The 16,956-nt window shown below is 46.3% G+C and overlaps 2 protein-coding genes across 2 annotated transcripts in view; one reads left to right on the top strand and one right to left on the bottom strand.

Annotated features, from left to right (window-relative positions):
* LOC137432990 (chitotriosidase-1) overlaps positions 1-16,956 on the top strand; it is a 337,722-nt gene that overhangs the window by 166,544 nt on the left and 154,222 nt on the right. The gene's annotated exons all lie outside the window — the stretch shown is intronic.
* The window catches only part of LOC137432988 (acidic mammalian chitinase), a 61,695-nt gene that overhangs the window by 37,377 nt on the left and 7,362 nt on the right, over positions 1-16,956 (bottom strand). The window contains exons 3-4 of the mRNA XM_068125357.2: positions 9,981-10,019; positions 921-1,125 (exon numbers count right to left, since the gene is read on the bottom strand). Of these exons, the coding sequence (XP_067981458.2) occupies positions 921-1,125; positions 9,981-10,019 (244 nt within the window). The remainder of the gene's footprint in view (positions 1-920; positions 1,126-9,980; positions 10,020-16,956) is intronic.

The raw sequence follows: 16,956 nt of genomic DNA, 5'->3' as shown, positions 1-16,956 counted from the left end.
GGTGAAGTGATGTAAGTTGACAAAGTGGAAGACGCAAGGTGGCCATCTTGGATTTTGACGTGGCGACCCAATTTTCAATAGGGTTCTTCCTTATGCCGAGATACACCCACACACCAGATTAGAAGTTGGTAGTTCGTTTATTTTTCAAGATATTTCGCTCACAAGGTTCAGGCATACATGGTGGCGGCCATCTTGGATTTTGACGTGGCGACCCAATTTTCAATAGGGTTCTTCCTTATGCCTAGATACACCCATACAGCAGATTAGAAGTTGGTAGTTCGTTTATTTTTCAAGATATTCCGCTCACAAGGTTCAGACATACATGGCGGCGGCCATCTTGGATTTTGACGTGGCGACCCAATTTTCAATAGTGTTCTTCCTTATGCCTAGATACACCCACACACCAAATTAGAATTCGGTCCTTCGCTTACGCACGCACGCACGTCCGCACGGACGCACGCACGGACGGATGGACGGACGGAGGGGAAAACCATCGTCCCCCTTTCGCTCCGCGGTGCGCTGGGGGACAACAAAATGGTTCGTTTTCGATAATGTAACATGACACTCACGGCAAAAGAGTGAGCTAACCTTTTGGAAACATTTACAGTATTTTCATAAGCATTTTAATGAAACTGTAATGATATGCATTCATGTTCGTAAAAAAAAATTGATGCTTGTTTCTGGCTGCCACCCACCTTCCTTTATTTTCTCGAAGCCGAGGAACATAACCGCCCCCCCCCCCCCTTTCCCATAGACCCTTGGTTTTAGCTATTGATGCATTTTCCAGGAACGTAACCCCCGCGATAGTTAAGGGTTTACTGTACTTAACTTTGATGAACTGGAAGGAAGAACTGCCAATCCAAATGTTAATGAACTTCAGAAAAAAATGATATCGAAATGAATTGATATTCATTACTTACACATTCTTCAGCTGCATCATGTCCCTGTAGAGAGTAACATCATTCCATTCAACTGTAGCCAACTCGTTGTAGTAATTTATAGTGGCAAATGCATAGAAGATGTGGGTGCACAGGTTAGCATCAACATTTGCTGGCAAGAATCTGCCGGCTCCCGGGCGGTATTGGCTCCAGTTGGTGAAGTAGCACATCCTCGTGAAATCGCTGGCTGTTCAGGAGCAAATCACTCAAATAAATAGGGGCAATGATGAGTTAGTAAAATTTTGCAGTAAAATAATTAGATTTATACGGTAAGCCTTGAATCCTGCATTGCCACAATGGCTTTCAAAGCTTTCCGACATGCTGGCACTGCAGAGTTAGCGTAGCTGAACAAGGTGACACTGCGTTTAGCATTGAACGGTTCTGTGTTTTTATCACACACTGCGACTAAACCGGACTGTGTGTGTATGTGTGTATGTGTATATATTGTTACGTTTGTGGGGGTAGATGATGGAATCCCATGTAAAGGTAGGACTGTGAAATTATAGCATGGACCGTGGATGCGTAGGAGAAATCTCCATGTATTTAAGTAGGGAAACTGGGACTTAAGATTGTTTATGTCGTCACACGAGGGGTGAAGCTGTGTTACCTAGTTATGGATTAAGGTTAGTTTTCCCCAGTATGTGGTTTCGCTTTGTCGCTTTCCCTACATCTTTTTACATTTAAAAAGCCGGCCATGCAAGACTTCCATTAAACCACCACAACCGCCGACAGTATCCAAACATTGCCGATCGGTAAGTAAGGCCCGCCTAAATTAATACTCACGCCAAGTAAAGCCGGCAGGCCACGCCCCCAGAGTGGTATGAGGGGTGTGGAGGAGCAGAGCCGGCAGGCCACGCCCCTGAGCTTACGATTGGTCGGGGTGACGTCAGAGCAAGGAAGGTTCGAGAGGAGTGAGCGGAAGAAGAATGTGTCTCACTCGCACTCTCTTGGTGTGGGTTTTTGGAGCGAAACGGACGTTGGTGGAGAAGCTGCGTCTTTTGTTTTGTGTGTACGCCTGAGAGGATCGCTTTTGCCGAGTCGGCAGAATTTTGAGAGGTTTTTCGGATACTGCTGAGGTTGTGGCGGACTGGGTCCACGTTCTGCTTCCCCGGACAGCAGAGGGACACCAAAGAGAACCGCCCTCACAACTCACCTCATGTTCATGGCATGGTGGAGCGCGACTGCGCGGCCATTTCATGCACTTCCCGTGCGGTGGGATCCAGCTTCAACGACCACTAAGCTCCTAATGAGCCATGTTAAAAAATTTTCAATGGAACAGTTTCGAAGATGTAGAGGTGCAACGTTTTTCGATTTTTCCAAGATGGTGCTTGTACCACATGACATATGATGTCATAATTATCATTACAAAATTCTACAGAGGCAGGAGCTCCTTTTTTTTTTTTTTTTCTTTTTTTTGTACACAAGATCGAGGCTTGTGAAAGAGCGAACATTAATCACACAAAAAGTCAAACCGACACGAAAACACAAAATAAGGGGAGTGGTAGACAAGATGGGGAGAGAGGGGGAAGGACACAAACACAACATTTGAGAGCAAGGTCATCGAGAGAACTGTGGGAGGGAGACGGCTTGGGGGAGGTGGGAGAGGTATAAAACATATGGACACTGCAAGGACTTCCAGGAAAGAAGTTGGCATTTCAAAAAAGTGTATCTGGGGTAAAAATTAGCAGAGGTAGTAAATATCAAGGTTTTGGATGGGGGAAGATAAGAGATGGAGGTGAACAGCTGTTTTAAAGACCTGGAGGGAGGAGTGGGATTAAAGGGAGTGGGGGAATTTGTTCCAGAGGCGGGAGAAAAGGGGAACGAAAGAGTGAAGGTGAGCAGAGAGCCTAGATTTTTGCAGTTTAACCATAAGAGGGTTGCTGGCAGATCTTGTGCGACCTGGAGGAATATTTGGGGGACAGAGCACAGAGAGAGCTGGGGGAGCAAGGCCGGAGAGGAGTCGGTAGAAGACAGAAAGACCACCAACCTGCCTGTGGTGAGTGAGTGAAAGGCCCCCGGAGTTAGCTTCATCGCAGGAGATTCCAATGATTCTGAAAGGTTTGGTTTCAACAGCGTGAAGCCGAGCTAGGTGTGAGGTAGGAGCACCGACCCAGAGGGGGGAACAATATTCCATTGAGCTGCGGATGAAAGCCTTGTATGTGGTGAGGAGCTCAGGTGTGCCAAGGAAGGACTTCGCACGATGGAGGATGCCCAGTCGACAACTGGCTTTGGAGGCCAGCTTGGAAATGTGGTTTTCCCAAGAAAGATCATGGCAGATAGTGGGACCCAAAAGCTTGAGTGACAGAACTTCTTGGAGAGTATTGTTGAGAAAGTGGATGGGAGGGTTTTCCAGTCGGTCTTTTCAAAGAGACATTGTAAGAGTGTGAGATTTGTCAGGATTGAAAGACATGTTCCACTTGTTTGACCAGTCTGTGATTTTGTCCAGGTCTGCACAGAGTGAGGAGGCTGGAGACTGCCGACCCTGAGGGATGAGGAATGGAGCGGCAGAGAGTGGAGTCATCAGCAAAAAGATAGAGAGGCTTTTCCAGAGAGTCGGAGAGATCATTGATGAAGACCAGAAAAAGCACAGGGCCCAGAACACTACCCTGGGGAACTCCAGCCAGAACAGGAGGGGAGATGAGAGAAATCCATTCAGGGCCACATGTTGACTACGACCAGAGAGGAAGTCTGCAAGCCAGGCGAGGAGATTTCCATGGATACCATAGGAGGAGAGTTTGGTGAGCAGAGCTGGGTGCCAGACCATATCGAAGGCACATGATATGTCAAGCGAGACAGCTCTGATTTCCTGTTTGGCATTGAGGACCTCCATCCATTGTTGAGACAGCAGAAGCAACATGTCCAGAGTAGAATGACCTGGTCTGAATCCAAATTGATGATCGGAGATCTAGCCATTGGAGAAGAGGAAGGATTTGTTATCTGAAGCAATGATGGATTCCATGACTTTGCTGATAATTGGGAGCAAGCTGATTGGTCTGTAGTTGCAAGGATCTGTTTTTGCACCTTTTTTGTGTAAAGCCATAATGTTTGCTGATTTCCAAGATGCTGGCAGATGACCTTGAGCAAATGAGAGGGTGAAAAGAACAGAGAGAGGGTGAGATAGAGCGGCAGAGCAGGATTTTAGGACCCGTGGGCTGATGCCGTCTGGTCCAGTTGCGGAATCAGAGGAGAGGTTTGACAAAAACTTCTCCACCTTGTCAGGAGAGAAGGACACAGAGTCCAGGAGCAGTTGGGTTCGATTGGGTAGGGTGGGTACACAAAGAGAGATTTGGGACACAAGATAGGGACACAAGATTTTGAGGCAAACACAGAGTTGAGGAATTCGGCTTTGTCACGTGCGGTGTCAAATGTGTATCCATTTGAGGTAAGGGAGGGGATGGAAGGGGAACAAACACCAGAAACGGATTTGACCAGACACCACCAGGATTTGGAGGAAGGAGACAGGTTTGAGAGTTCATTCTTGAGTGTGGAGAGATAGTGCTTCGTGGCACTCCTGAGGTTAGACACACACTTGTTCCGAGCTTGGTGGAAGGAAATGAGCGTGCCTTCAGTTGGATTTGCTTTCCAAGAGGCAAAGGCAAGTTGTTTCAGGGCAACTGCCTCACCACAAGATTCAGTGTACCATGGACGGAAGGAAGGGTAAGACAACTGAAGACGAGATGGGATAAATCTGTGCATGAGAGAGAGAGCAGTTTGCTTTGGAAGAATTCCCTGGAAGAATTGATGTCGGAGGCAGTGGAGATGGGAGACCAGTCCAGATGATTGATGGCTGCTTGCAGACCGTGCCAGTCAGCCTGAGTGAAATGCCAGACTCGTCGGCGCTGAGGAGGCTCTCTGAGAACGGCCAGAGAGATGTCCACTTTAACAAGCACATGATCAGAAGAACCGGTTGGAGCAGAAGAAGAGCAACAGACATTTGCAGGGAAGTTAGTCATAATCAAGTCTAGAAGAGAAGATACTCCATTGACTTAGATCTGGGTCGGGAAATTGACAGATTGTGTCAGTCCCAATGAGTCACAGAAGTCCTTTGCTGAGGTGCCATGACTGGTGAGAAAGGAACCCACACCCAGCCAGCTGGCATGATGACAGTTGAAGTCGCCACATATGAGGAAGAGAGAGTTTTTGGATGAGTTGATTGAAGTTGGTCCATGTTGTCCGACAGCGAAATGTAAATTGAGTCATCACTGTTTGGAGGACGGTACAGAACACATATGAACAAAAGGTGGGAGCGGAGAGGAAGCCATGCCAGAGGTACTCCTGGGGGTGGGGTGGAGAGAGGGCAGTGCAATGAGAGTGAGGGAGGAAGAGAGTTTTTGATAAAGATAGCAACCCCACCATCAGGACGAGGCTCAGGTCTATCATACCAGAGGAGGGAGTAACCAGGAAGAGATATTAAGGAATCAGAGACATCTTGAAGGAGGAAAGTTTCTGTTAAGCAGATCAAGTCTGGATTGTCAGAAGCAACCTGAATGGAGAGATCAATCAGGTTTGAGCGAAGGCCCTGGATGTTTGAGGTCCATACTGTTAATGAGGAGAGAGAGGGGGAACATCGGGTGCAGGACAGGGGAGGGGAGGGGTAAGGTCAGATGAAGGATGCGAGGGGGAGGTAGGGAGAGCAGTTGATAGTGTGTCAGAGATTACAGAAGAGTTACAAGAAAGGGAAGGATGAGGAGGACGAAAAGATTGATGGTGATGGGATGAGGAACAGTGAGGGGTGTTTGAGGGGGGGCAGAGGAAAGTAGAAGGTTGGGGGAGGTGGAGGTATGAGATAGAAGGGAGACGAAGTGGGGAGGAGGCAGCTTTGAGGAGGAGGTGGGAGGGGGGAGAATTGGAGAAGGATGGTAGGGGGGGAGATTTGAAGGGAGGGGTTGGGGGCGAGTTTTGAAGGGGAGGGGCGAAGGGGGAGTTTAGGAGGGGAGGAGCAAGGGGGGGAGTTTAGAAGGGGAGTGGCAAGGGGGGAGATTTAGAGGGGAGGGGCAAGGGGGGAGTTTAGAAAGTGGATGATTCATGAAAGACGAACATTTATAACAAATTGGGTTTATTGTGATTTTCAAGTTAGTGATCCGTTTAAGAACGATAGAGGAGGGGTGGAATGAAGGTGAGTTTAGAGCATGTAGTGAGGAAAAAATGTAAGAGATTGAATTTTTTTTGAAGTGGGATGAGTTGAAGAGGAAATGAAAAAGAGCCTTTTAAATAGGAAGAAAAACAGCGTGTTGTAATATACCATTGAATAAAACACTGCAGGGGAAAGTTTAAACATATTTAAACAGAACTGTGAAGAACAATCTTATATTCACAAATATACCAACGGGGAGAGGGCCTAGAGGGACAACCACGAGTCACTTGAACAGGGAAAAAGGTGGAAGGCAAGGACATAATGGGGGCGGGGCGACACAGCGCACGTGGACAGAAGCACACGATGAGACCAAAGCACACGTGGAGAAAGGGAAATAAATGTTGATGTTACTCCCGCCAGGGAGTAATGCATTCAATCGTGTCCGTGTGTCCGTGTGTGTGTGTGTGTGTGTGTTCGTGTGTTTGTGAACAAGATATCTGGAAAAGTTCTGATTGGATTTGGATGAAAGTTGGTGGGATGATTGCCCTTGGGATAAGGAAGAATTCATTAGTTTTTGGTGAAGCTCAGGATATTATTCCGGATCCAGGAATTTTTTGAAGGATTGTTTACCATTGGAAGATAGGGCTCATTTTTTTTTTAACATTATCTTCTATATATTCTATATTTAACATTGTGATATGAAAATAGCTTTCATATTTGTTGTAAAGGTAGTTTAAACTCGTGGTTATGCGTTAGAGCGGTGTATTTTGTTAGCAGCGTCGTCTTCAGGGTTCTTTTATTTTTTTCTAATAGACATATTCTGTCATTTTAAAACCACCAAAGTGTGTATTCGGTTTCCCCGTTTCATAAAATGTATCGTTTGATACGTATAATGCTTTAAAACAGTTTTTTTTTTTTTTGTTTGTTTTTAAACCTCAGAAGAGATATCAACATTTACCTCAGCGAATGTCAATCGCGGTGTCAGTATTTGATGAACTTATAAAGACTTAGGTGCGTTATAAGTGTGACAAGCATGTGCACGGGATTCTTCTCAGAAGAATGAGTGGTCGCATTAGCTTGTACAACTTAAAATGAGTGAGTTTTGTTTTGACGTTTGGGCCAGTTTTACATGTTGTATCCCTAAGGAATGAAACGAACGTTTTTCTGCCTTACAATTTTATTTGAAGTCACACGCCTCAAAATACACTCACTTATATAGAATTGAACGCTGAATCCGAAAATGTAAGTGAAATTGCCTTGTTTTTTTTAAACATTATCTTCTATATATTCTAAATATATATCTGTGCAGTGTCTGTCTTGTGTTGTCTTGTCTTGTGTTGTCACTGAACTACTCCCTCAAACTTTTGTGAAATCATACTATTCCAACTTGACCCACGGCGGGAGTATGCGCTCTACTGAGTGGCGTTCTAGTTTTTGTTTTTTTTTGGGGGGGGGGGGGGGGTTAACACGTTAGACAAAGAGTAGATGTTCGGGGAAGTTCGGGGGAGAAGGGAAAAATCTAAGAACCAAGCAAAAACAGCGAAGGAAGAAACTTAAGTGAACAAACTTCGACGGGGGACCGGGGAAGCCTGAGGCTGCAAGGCCGCACATGCCGGGCAAACAGAAACGATTAATTTATTAAAGATTAACACCGAGAATCTTCCTCGGGACACACTATAGGTACACACACCGAAAGATAAATACAGTTTCGACAAAAATACAATTGTGAACAATTACTTAACTTTGAAAACGTGGAGAACGTGTTCAGCTTCGAAAAACCGTGCCGTCACCCACAATATCTCATGCAATCCTATGGTATACATTTAGTGTTCATCGGACTAACTGTTGCAGAGGATTTTTTTTTCATACGGATCTGATCAAGCATTGTTCTTGTCGAATTATGACCTCATAATGAAGGCACTGATGACATCATCATCAACATATCTTATTCCCCATGGGGTGTACTTGACAATGAGCCTTGTTTCAACTTTTTCCATTGAGCGGTTTTGGAGATATAGTGGTGCAACGTTTGTCCAAAATGGCGTCCGTACTACGTGACCGATGACATCATAATTTTGAATAAAATAATTTCTACAGGCGGAGGTGCTCCTATGGTAAAATTTCGAGTCAATCGGACCAACAGTTGCCGAGAAAATGATTTTTTTAAATGCAGACACGCCACACATACGCCACATGTACGCACGCACCTGAATGTCTAACCCTGCTTTTTGCTTCGCGAGCGCAAGGTAATAAGATGATCCCCTGTTACTCCCATAGTGACCGGGTGTACTTGTTGTCCTAAACATCAAAAGAAGCAATCATTTTATTATTCTTTGTGTCGCAAAGTAAACAAAAAAATATCACGTGATATTCCACCGTTCACAGGTAAAATTGCTTCGCGGGATTTCCCGCCAGCTGCATAACACGTCATTCCTGCGAGTTACTGTACAGAATGAAAACACTCCACAGTATCTATTAGTGCAATTATCTGTCTCCCTTATCCCCATTGGAACAATGGCACGGCATTCATTCGTAGATTTTCATCGACCTTCGTGGATTATTGCCGACATTCATGGGTTTTATCTTGCAATTTCCAGGACATTCATCGACCTTCGTGGATTATTGCAGACATTTGCGGGTTTTAACTCGCCATTTCCAGGACATTCATCGACATTCCCGGGATTATCGTCACCATTTGCGGATTTTGCCTCGCCGTTCACGGTTTGTTCCTCTCCATTCGCAGATGTTTGCGACTCGGGAACCCATCCCCCCCTTTTCCATTGAAACAATGCCCCACTATTCGCAGGTTTTGCTATTCACGGATTTTCCAGGAATGTATCCCCCGCGAATAGCGGGGTCCGACTGTGTATATATATATATATATATATATATATATATATATATATATATATAGTAGTGCTGGGCCGATATCGAACCGGCCAAAAGAACAGGCAGATACCAGCTATTTTTCGGTAATCTGTACCGGCAGATTGTAATCAGTGTACAGTTCCGATGACCGATTAAAGTTGTACTCTACTCTATACAACCTACAAACCTTGAGTAGCTTTCACCCTTGTTTGGAGTGAATTTCAATAAAGAAATTAAAGAAAACAACGTTGCACCTATTGCTTTAGTAATAGCTGCGAGTATCAAGAAAAACGTGATGGCTCCTACTGACTTCCTGGCAGGGTACGTCTTACGTCGTGATGTCATACGTTCGAGGCATGCATCAAAGTGTCTGTTAATTTATTTATTTCACATATCAAAGGTGGACTGAAAGGGCTGGAGTGGGAGTATGATTACCATTGGGGAGGTAGTGGGAAAATCACCCATTATGCCCCATGCTGTGAGGCTGCTTTGTTCGTGCTGAATCTGCATTTGGGCAGAGAGTACCAGACTTTGGTTGTGCTAGTGAAGAACCCCTGTCCTTACTGATGTTGCAATTCCCCCAGATTGACAGACGGGTGAATTCCCTCAGAATTATGGATGCTTTCATTTTCCCTTGCACACCCTGAGCACAATCGCCAGTTTTCAACTCATTCTGTTCAGTGGTAGAGAAGTTGCATATACAGTAAGCCAAACAAACAAACGGCTCCATCTGCTCTAATTCTTCCACAGATTAGCGTGGCAATTTTGCATTTGCCTGATATGCATATATGAAATTTTCAACAGCACATAGGACAGCCAACATGCACACAAAAACACGATCAAAGCATGCAAGGTATAATTAACTAATTTAACTAGAACAGCCATCAAAGACACAGACCAAATTGAGAAAAAATGGAAGAAAATAAAGAGTTCCCAAATATAAACCATTCGTTGCAGTTTGGTGATCTTCCTTCGGTTTTATTTTGCCCTCCTCTCTGTCATTTTCATCCTCTTCACTCAATAATTTACCCATCATGAAATCATTTTCAGGTTCATTTGTACCTGTGCCATAAATTACCATGTATTGTGTGATTACATACCATGTGATGCTGGCAGAAAACATAATGCAAACACCAAACCTGAAAGCAAGAAATCAAAAAATTATTCATAAAAAAAGCATTACATTAGGTGTGTGTATGTGTGTGTGTATGTATGTATATATATATATATATATATATATATATATATATATATATATATATATATATATATATATATATATACATATATATATATATATATATATATATATATATATACATATATACAGTCACGTGAAAAAGTAAGTACACCCCATGTAAAGTTTTGACTTTTTCAACATATTTCAACATACAGATATTTGATCTTCATTTCAACAATATTGACAGACAAAGGTGATATAATATAACAAATATCATGAAACATTTACATTTTGTAGTCCATTGTATAATTTAAATAAACATAAATGCAAATTTCACATGTGGAAAAAGTAAGTACACCCCTACATTTATCACTACTTCAAATACCTAAAATTAGAATCAGGTGCACCAGCTCAGGTGCAAATGATTAGAACATCGTTGGAGAGACCTTGGAGGAACCTGTCTTATTTAAACATCAGACATTTAGTTTGTTTTGCTCTTTGTTGTTGAAGAGTGCGGCGTCACCATGCCTAGATCAAAAGGGCTCTCTGAGGCCTTCACAAAGAAGGTTATATATGCATACGAGTCTGTGAAGGGATTTAAAAAGATCTGCAAACAATTTGAAATCAATCATTCGACTGTACAGAAGATCATCTACAAGTGGAGAAGATTCCAAACAACTGCCAACTTGTTCAGGCCAGGCTGCCCCAGCAAGTTCAGACCGAGAGCAGACCGCAAGATGCTGAAAGAAGTCTCCAAGAACCCCAGAATGTCATCACGGGACCTACAGTTAGCTCTTGCCACTGTTGATGTCAAAGTGCACGAGTCTACCACAAGAAAGAGGCTGCACAAATTTGATCGACATGGGAGGTGTGCCAGGAGGAAACCTTTGCTGTCCAGAAAGAACATCAGGGCAAGACTAAAGTTTGCCAATGAACACCTTTTTTTTTTTTCTTTTTTTTTGTATACAAGATCGAGGCTCGTGTTAGAGTTAACATTAATCACAAAAAGAGAAACAGACAAATAAAACATATGATAAAGGGAGCGGGAGACAAGACAGGGAGAGAGAGGGAAGCACATAAGTACAACATTTGAGAGCAGAGACATCGGGAGATCTGTGGGAGGGAGAGGGCGAGACCGTTTCCTAACATAAATGTAAATGTAAATGTAAATGTAACATAAATGTATTTCCTAACATAAAGACCCAGCTAACATAAATGACAAAAAAACAAACAAACACTTTGCCTATACCTAGGCAAAGACCAGCACTTCTGGAACAATGTGCTCTGGACAGATGAGTCAAAGGTAGAGCTATTTGGCCACAGTACCAGAAGACATGTTTGGCGAAAACCAAAGACAGCATTTGACCACAAGAACCTGATACCAACTGTAAAGCATGGTGGTGGAAATATTATGGTTTGGGGCAGCTTTGCTGCATCAGGGCCTGGGCAGCTCACGATCATATAATCCACTATGAATTCTTCGTTGTACCAGAGGGTGCTTGAGGATAATGTGAGGCCATCTGTCGGAAAGTTGAAGCTCAACCGAGGGTGGACCTTGCAACATGACAATGACCCTAAACATACCAGTAAATCCACCAAGGAATGGCTGAAAAGAAAGAAATGGAGGGTTCTGGAATGGCCAAGTCAAAGCCCGGATCTAAATCCCATCGAGATGTTGTGGGGGGATTTGAAACGAGCTGTGCATGCAAGAAACCTCTCAAACATCGCACAGCTGAAAGAATTCTGCATGGAGGAGTGGGCAAAAATTTCTCCGTCGATGTCAGAGACTGGTAGACAGTTATAAGAAACGCCGACTTGAGGTTGTTTCTACCAAAGGGGGCAATACCACCTATTAGAGCCAAGGGTGTACTTACTTTTTCCGCACGCGAAATTTGCATTTATGTTTATTTAAATTATACAATGGACTTCAAAATGTAAATGTTTCATGATATTTGTTATATTATATCACCTTTATCTGTCAATATTGTTGAAATGAAGATCAAATAGCTGTATGTTGAAATATGTTGAAAAATTCAAAACTTTACATGGGGTGTACTTAGTTTTTCACATGACTGTATATATTTTGTCGCGATCCCGCCTGGTAAATGTTCCCAGCACGGAATACGGACGTGAATGTCCGGGCTTCAAGTAATCCACGGAGTGGACAAAAGAGACGTAATCACACAATTGTGTTTTAATCGGCCTTCTAGGGGTAAGGCACGATGCTTTATTGGCTCGATCACAAAAACCATGAAAGGTAACAAATGGAATAGGCTGCACAAGCCTGCAGGAACGGTCGGCCACAGACGCTCCCACGAGACGCAGGTAAGATCCTCGCGGCTCCAATCGACGAGCTCCGGGACTCCAAGGATACCAGGATGGAATACCACACAAGGCCGCCAGGAACGGTCGGCCAGGAGCTCCAACACGAAGCAGGCAATATAGGACTCACAGTTCCAATCTACGATCTCCGGGAATCACTCGTTCTCTTCCGGAATCACTCACTCGTACAATCCATAACTATAAACAATCAGCACAACTCGCTGTCGTGAGGCGTAACGAAAGTTCCCTCGCCTCGAGGCCTCGAACCTCCGAGCTGCGTCCGTATCATGAGATGGCGGCCGCGCTCTCTGACCCTCCACCAATCACGTCCCGACTCGCCTCCCAATCGCGTGAGGCTCCAAGGAGGTTACGTCAGTGGTGGGCGGGGCACTCATTTGGGTGAGAACAAAGGTGGTTTCACCGGGGGTTTCTCACAGTCCTCCCCCCCTAAGTAAAAACCCCGTCGAATAGACGGCGTTTTTAAAACCAGTATTTGTAGTAGGTGCAAATCACATGGCAAGATGATGGCGGGAATTGCTAACAGGCAATTAACGCAATTAACAATTACTAACACTTGTTAACAACAATAACGAAACAACGCAACAATACAACGCAACGCAATGGCGCAACACAATAACGCAGCAATAACGCACTTATTAACGCAACAGGCAATTAACAGGCGTTAACAGGGTAAACAATGAACCAGTTTTGTTTTTTTTTCACACACAATATTAAACACCATACACCCCATTAACATCTACCCCACAAGAGTTACACTTCACCCAAAGCACAATAGAGAAACAAGGGAGCCAAACTCAAGGTGGGGAAACATTTACAGGAAGGAAACGGACCGAGACCTAGAGCGGCGGGTTCTCCTCCGGTGTCGAGAACGACAGTCATATGCGTAATGACCCCTTTCACCGCACTGGTAACATCGATCTTTCGGGTCGAACGGCCTGCGGACCAAAGGGCGTCTGAAACGAGGCCGCCGCGACATGCCATTCGACATCTCGACGCACACCCGCGATCCGCAAATTAACCTTCCATCAAGGGCTCTGACCGAATCTTCAGCATCTCGTGGATCTTCAAACTCAACAACTGCGAATCCAGGTGGGTTCCGAGCAACCCATACGTTGCGGAGTGGTCCGTAATGCCCGAAGACCCTCCCTAGCTCGGCTCTCGCTGCTCCATTGCCCAGGTTTCCCACATATACCTTAGCATTAGCGTTCCTGCTGACTCGCGACATGGCGGGAGCGGTCCCTGAGGAGCACGGCACCTGAGGTTGGCTTGACGGGAGGCTCGGGTGGACTTCAGCTGACGCAACGTCACCGTCGGAAACTGGAGTCGAGGCGCTAGGCTCCTCGGGCCAGAGTGAAGATATGTCTGACTCCGCCCCTCTCTCCGCCTGTTTACTCTGGGCTCTAGGGACCCCCCCACAGGTCAGAGTCAATGACTCCTCCCTGGCTATGGCATCATTGCCAATCAGCAAGGAGACCCCGGGTATAGGGTAGTAGGGTACTACCACACAGGTCACTGGACCCTTTAAAATGTCACTCCGGACCTCGAGGAGGGCAAGGGGGGTACCGGCCAAGAACCCGGTCAATGCCCCGAAGGAGGGTATACTCGCCGGTATAACGCATCTGAGAGGCCGGAACTACCCCCACCCGGAGAACACACCGTGTCGCCCCAGTATCCCGAAGGTATTTGGTCTCAAACTTCAGCATCGAATCGGGGCCACCCACTAAGGCTGTCCCTGAATACTCCTGATGCAGTGGATGAATGGAATTAGCCCCGGTGGCAGTGACCTCGGTCACCGATGCCACCGTCGTGTGCGAGGGCCCGGCGGATGAGTTCCACTGATCTCCCTCCGACTTAACAGGAGGGTTGCCTCGGTAGGCCGGACTGGCGGGATTAGAGAAACAGCGGTTTTCACCGTGCCCCACGCGTTTGCAGAAATCGCACCAGGGCCCTGCCCTGGTCTGCGGCTCGCGAGCGCCCCCAGTGGAGGTCATCGGAGAACCCTTCCCCTCGATCCAGCCGCCGGGCAGACGGGGGGCGGTCTTGATCGCAGACTCCTCCGTCTTACGAAGCGACTGCGTGACTTGCAGCATTTTGCATGCCAAAACATGTTTATCAATAAGGTTGACGCAGTCTGCCAAGGAAACAGTGTCTTTGTCGACAAGAAACAATGCTAAGTCAGGCGGAAGCTGTTGATCGATACGGTAACGCACCAGGAGTTCCGCAACCGCTTGAGGTAACTCCACCTTGCTCCCCTTGAACCATCTCTGCAGCTGTTCCAACAAGGCCCGCGAATGTTCCTCATAGGTTTGACTGGACTCACGAGTCCAGCTGAAAAAATTTCTCCTATAAATACATGCGGACACCGCATAGGCATTCAAAATCTCGGCCTTCAATGCCCTGTATTTGTTTGCGTCCTCGGTTGCCATCCTCGCATATACCTCCCTCGCCTTCTCAGATAGATGGCTCACAAGATGGCCGACCCACAAGCTCTCATCAATGCCACCGGCAGCCAACAACTTCTCCGCCATCTCCAGATACGCTTCTGGCTTCGTGTCTCCCGTCCAGTCCGGCAAACGAACATGAACAGTTTCCGGGACTCTTGCAGCAGACCCCTCTGCCCGCAGTCGTTCAGTCAACATTCGCAACTCATGCTCTCTGACGCGTTCAGCTTCTGCTGCCGCATGCTCTCTCTCTGCTGCCGCCGCACGCTCTCTCTCTGCTGCCGCATGCTCTCTCTCTGCTGCTGCACGCTCTCTCTCTGCTGCTGCACGCTCTCCCTCTGCTGCTGCCGCACGCTCTCTCTCTCTCTCACGCTCTCTCTCTGCTGCCGCATGCTCTCTCTCTGCTGCCGCATGCTCTCTCTCTGCTGCCGCATGCTCTCTCTCTGCTGCCGCAGCACGCTCTGCCTCTGCCCTGTCATTCTCCCTGTTATACATGTCAAGTTGTTGAACCGGAGTCAGCCCGGTCCAGAAGGGCGAACGCATGCATTTAGTCATGATGGAATCGCTTCCTAACATCTCGGGTTGAGTGACCGGGTCAAGGCTGCTTGCGTCGCTCACCTCGCCACCCACGTGACTGTCAACATGATCAGGTTGAACTCTCACTTCCCTGGTCGACATAGCTTGGCTACGAGTTATCATACGACCAGGCACAAAACACAACCTCAACACAACGCTCAAACACAACGCTCTGTTGGGGAAATACGACACAACTACGCAATATCACCCGCACATCAAATTGCCAATGAGAAAAATACCACGTACAAATACTCACGTTTTTTTTTTTTTTTTTTGGTTGTTTGGAGGGATCCGAGGCTATTCGCTTATTCTTTGTCGGTTGTTTGGAGGGATCCGAGGCTATTCACTTCTCTGCCCAAGACAGCGTCCTACGGCGAGAAGGTTCCTCCCAGACGGCGTCCGCTGGTGAGAAGGCGATGAACAGATGCCAGAAGATGTCGTCCACTGCAGAATTCCCGTCTCAATCGAATGGCTCTTACTTGAATGATCCTAGGACGAGCAACCCATTTGTCGCGATCCCGCCTGGTAAATGTTCCCAGCACGGAATACGGACGTGAATGTCCGGGCTTCAAGTAATCCACGGAGTGGACAAAAGAGACGTAATCACACAATTGTGTTTTAATCGGCCTTCTAGGGGTAAGGCACGATGCTTTATTGGCTCGATCACAAAAACCATGAAAGGTAACAAATGGAATAGGCTGCACAAGCCTGCAGGAACGGTCGGCCACAGACGCTCCCACGAGACGCAGGTAAGATCCTCGCGGCTCCAATCGACGAGCTCCGGGACTCCAAGGATACCAGGATGGAATACCACACAAGGCCGCCAGGAACGGTCGGCCAGGAGCTCCAACACGAAGCAGGCAATATAGGACTCACAGTTCCAATCTACGATCTCCGGGAATCACTCGTTCTCTTCCGGAATCACTCACTCGTACAATCCATAACTATAAACAATCAGCACAACTCGCTGTCGTGAGGCGTAACGAAAGTTCCCTCGCCTCGAGGCCTCGAACCTCCGAGCTGCGTCCGTATCATGAGATGGCGGCCGCGCTCTCTGACCCTCCACCAATCACGTCCCGACTCGCCTCCCAATCGCGTGAGGCTCCAAGGAGGTTACGTCAGTGGTGGGCGGGGCACTCATTTGGGTGAGAACAAAGGTGGTTTCACCGGGGGTTTCTCACAATATATACAGGCTGATTCACATACGACGTACTATTTTGTTTTTGAATAACTCTGTGTTGCGTGAACCGATTTACTTGTAATTTGCAGCACTTATAGACAAATGTTCCCCATTTATTAAGTGAAAATTTCATTAAAAAATAATTGATACAAATTTAGTTATGGGTCTCGATATGGCGGCCGTCATTTTCGATCACTCGGAACAGTCTCTGCTTGTTTTGAGCATGGTTTTCTGCCGCATTTCATCAGTGATCTCCCAGAAGGCATTCCTGATGCGGTGCTTGAGTTCCAGCAAGTCTCTTGGTCGAGTCGTGTACACTTTGGACATTGCTTGGCAGCACCCAGCTTCGACCAAAC

The sequence above is a fragment of the Myxine glutinosa genome, chromosome 8 (assembly GCF_964187855.1).
Source record: "Myxine glutinosa chromosome 8, kmMyxGlut1.1, whole genome shotgun sequence".
NCBI lineage: Eukaryota > Metazoa > Chordata > Myxini > Myxiniformes > Myxinidae > Myxine > Myxine glutinosa.
Note: the sequence above shows the minus strand (reverse complement) of the source record. Positions and strands in the feature narration are given on the sequence as shown.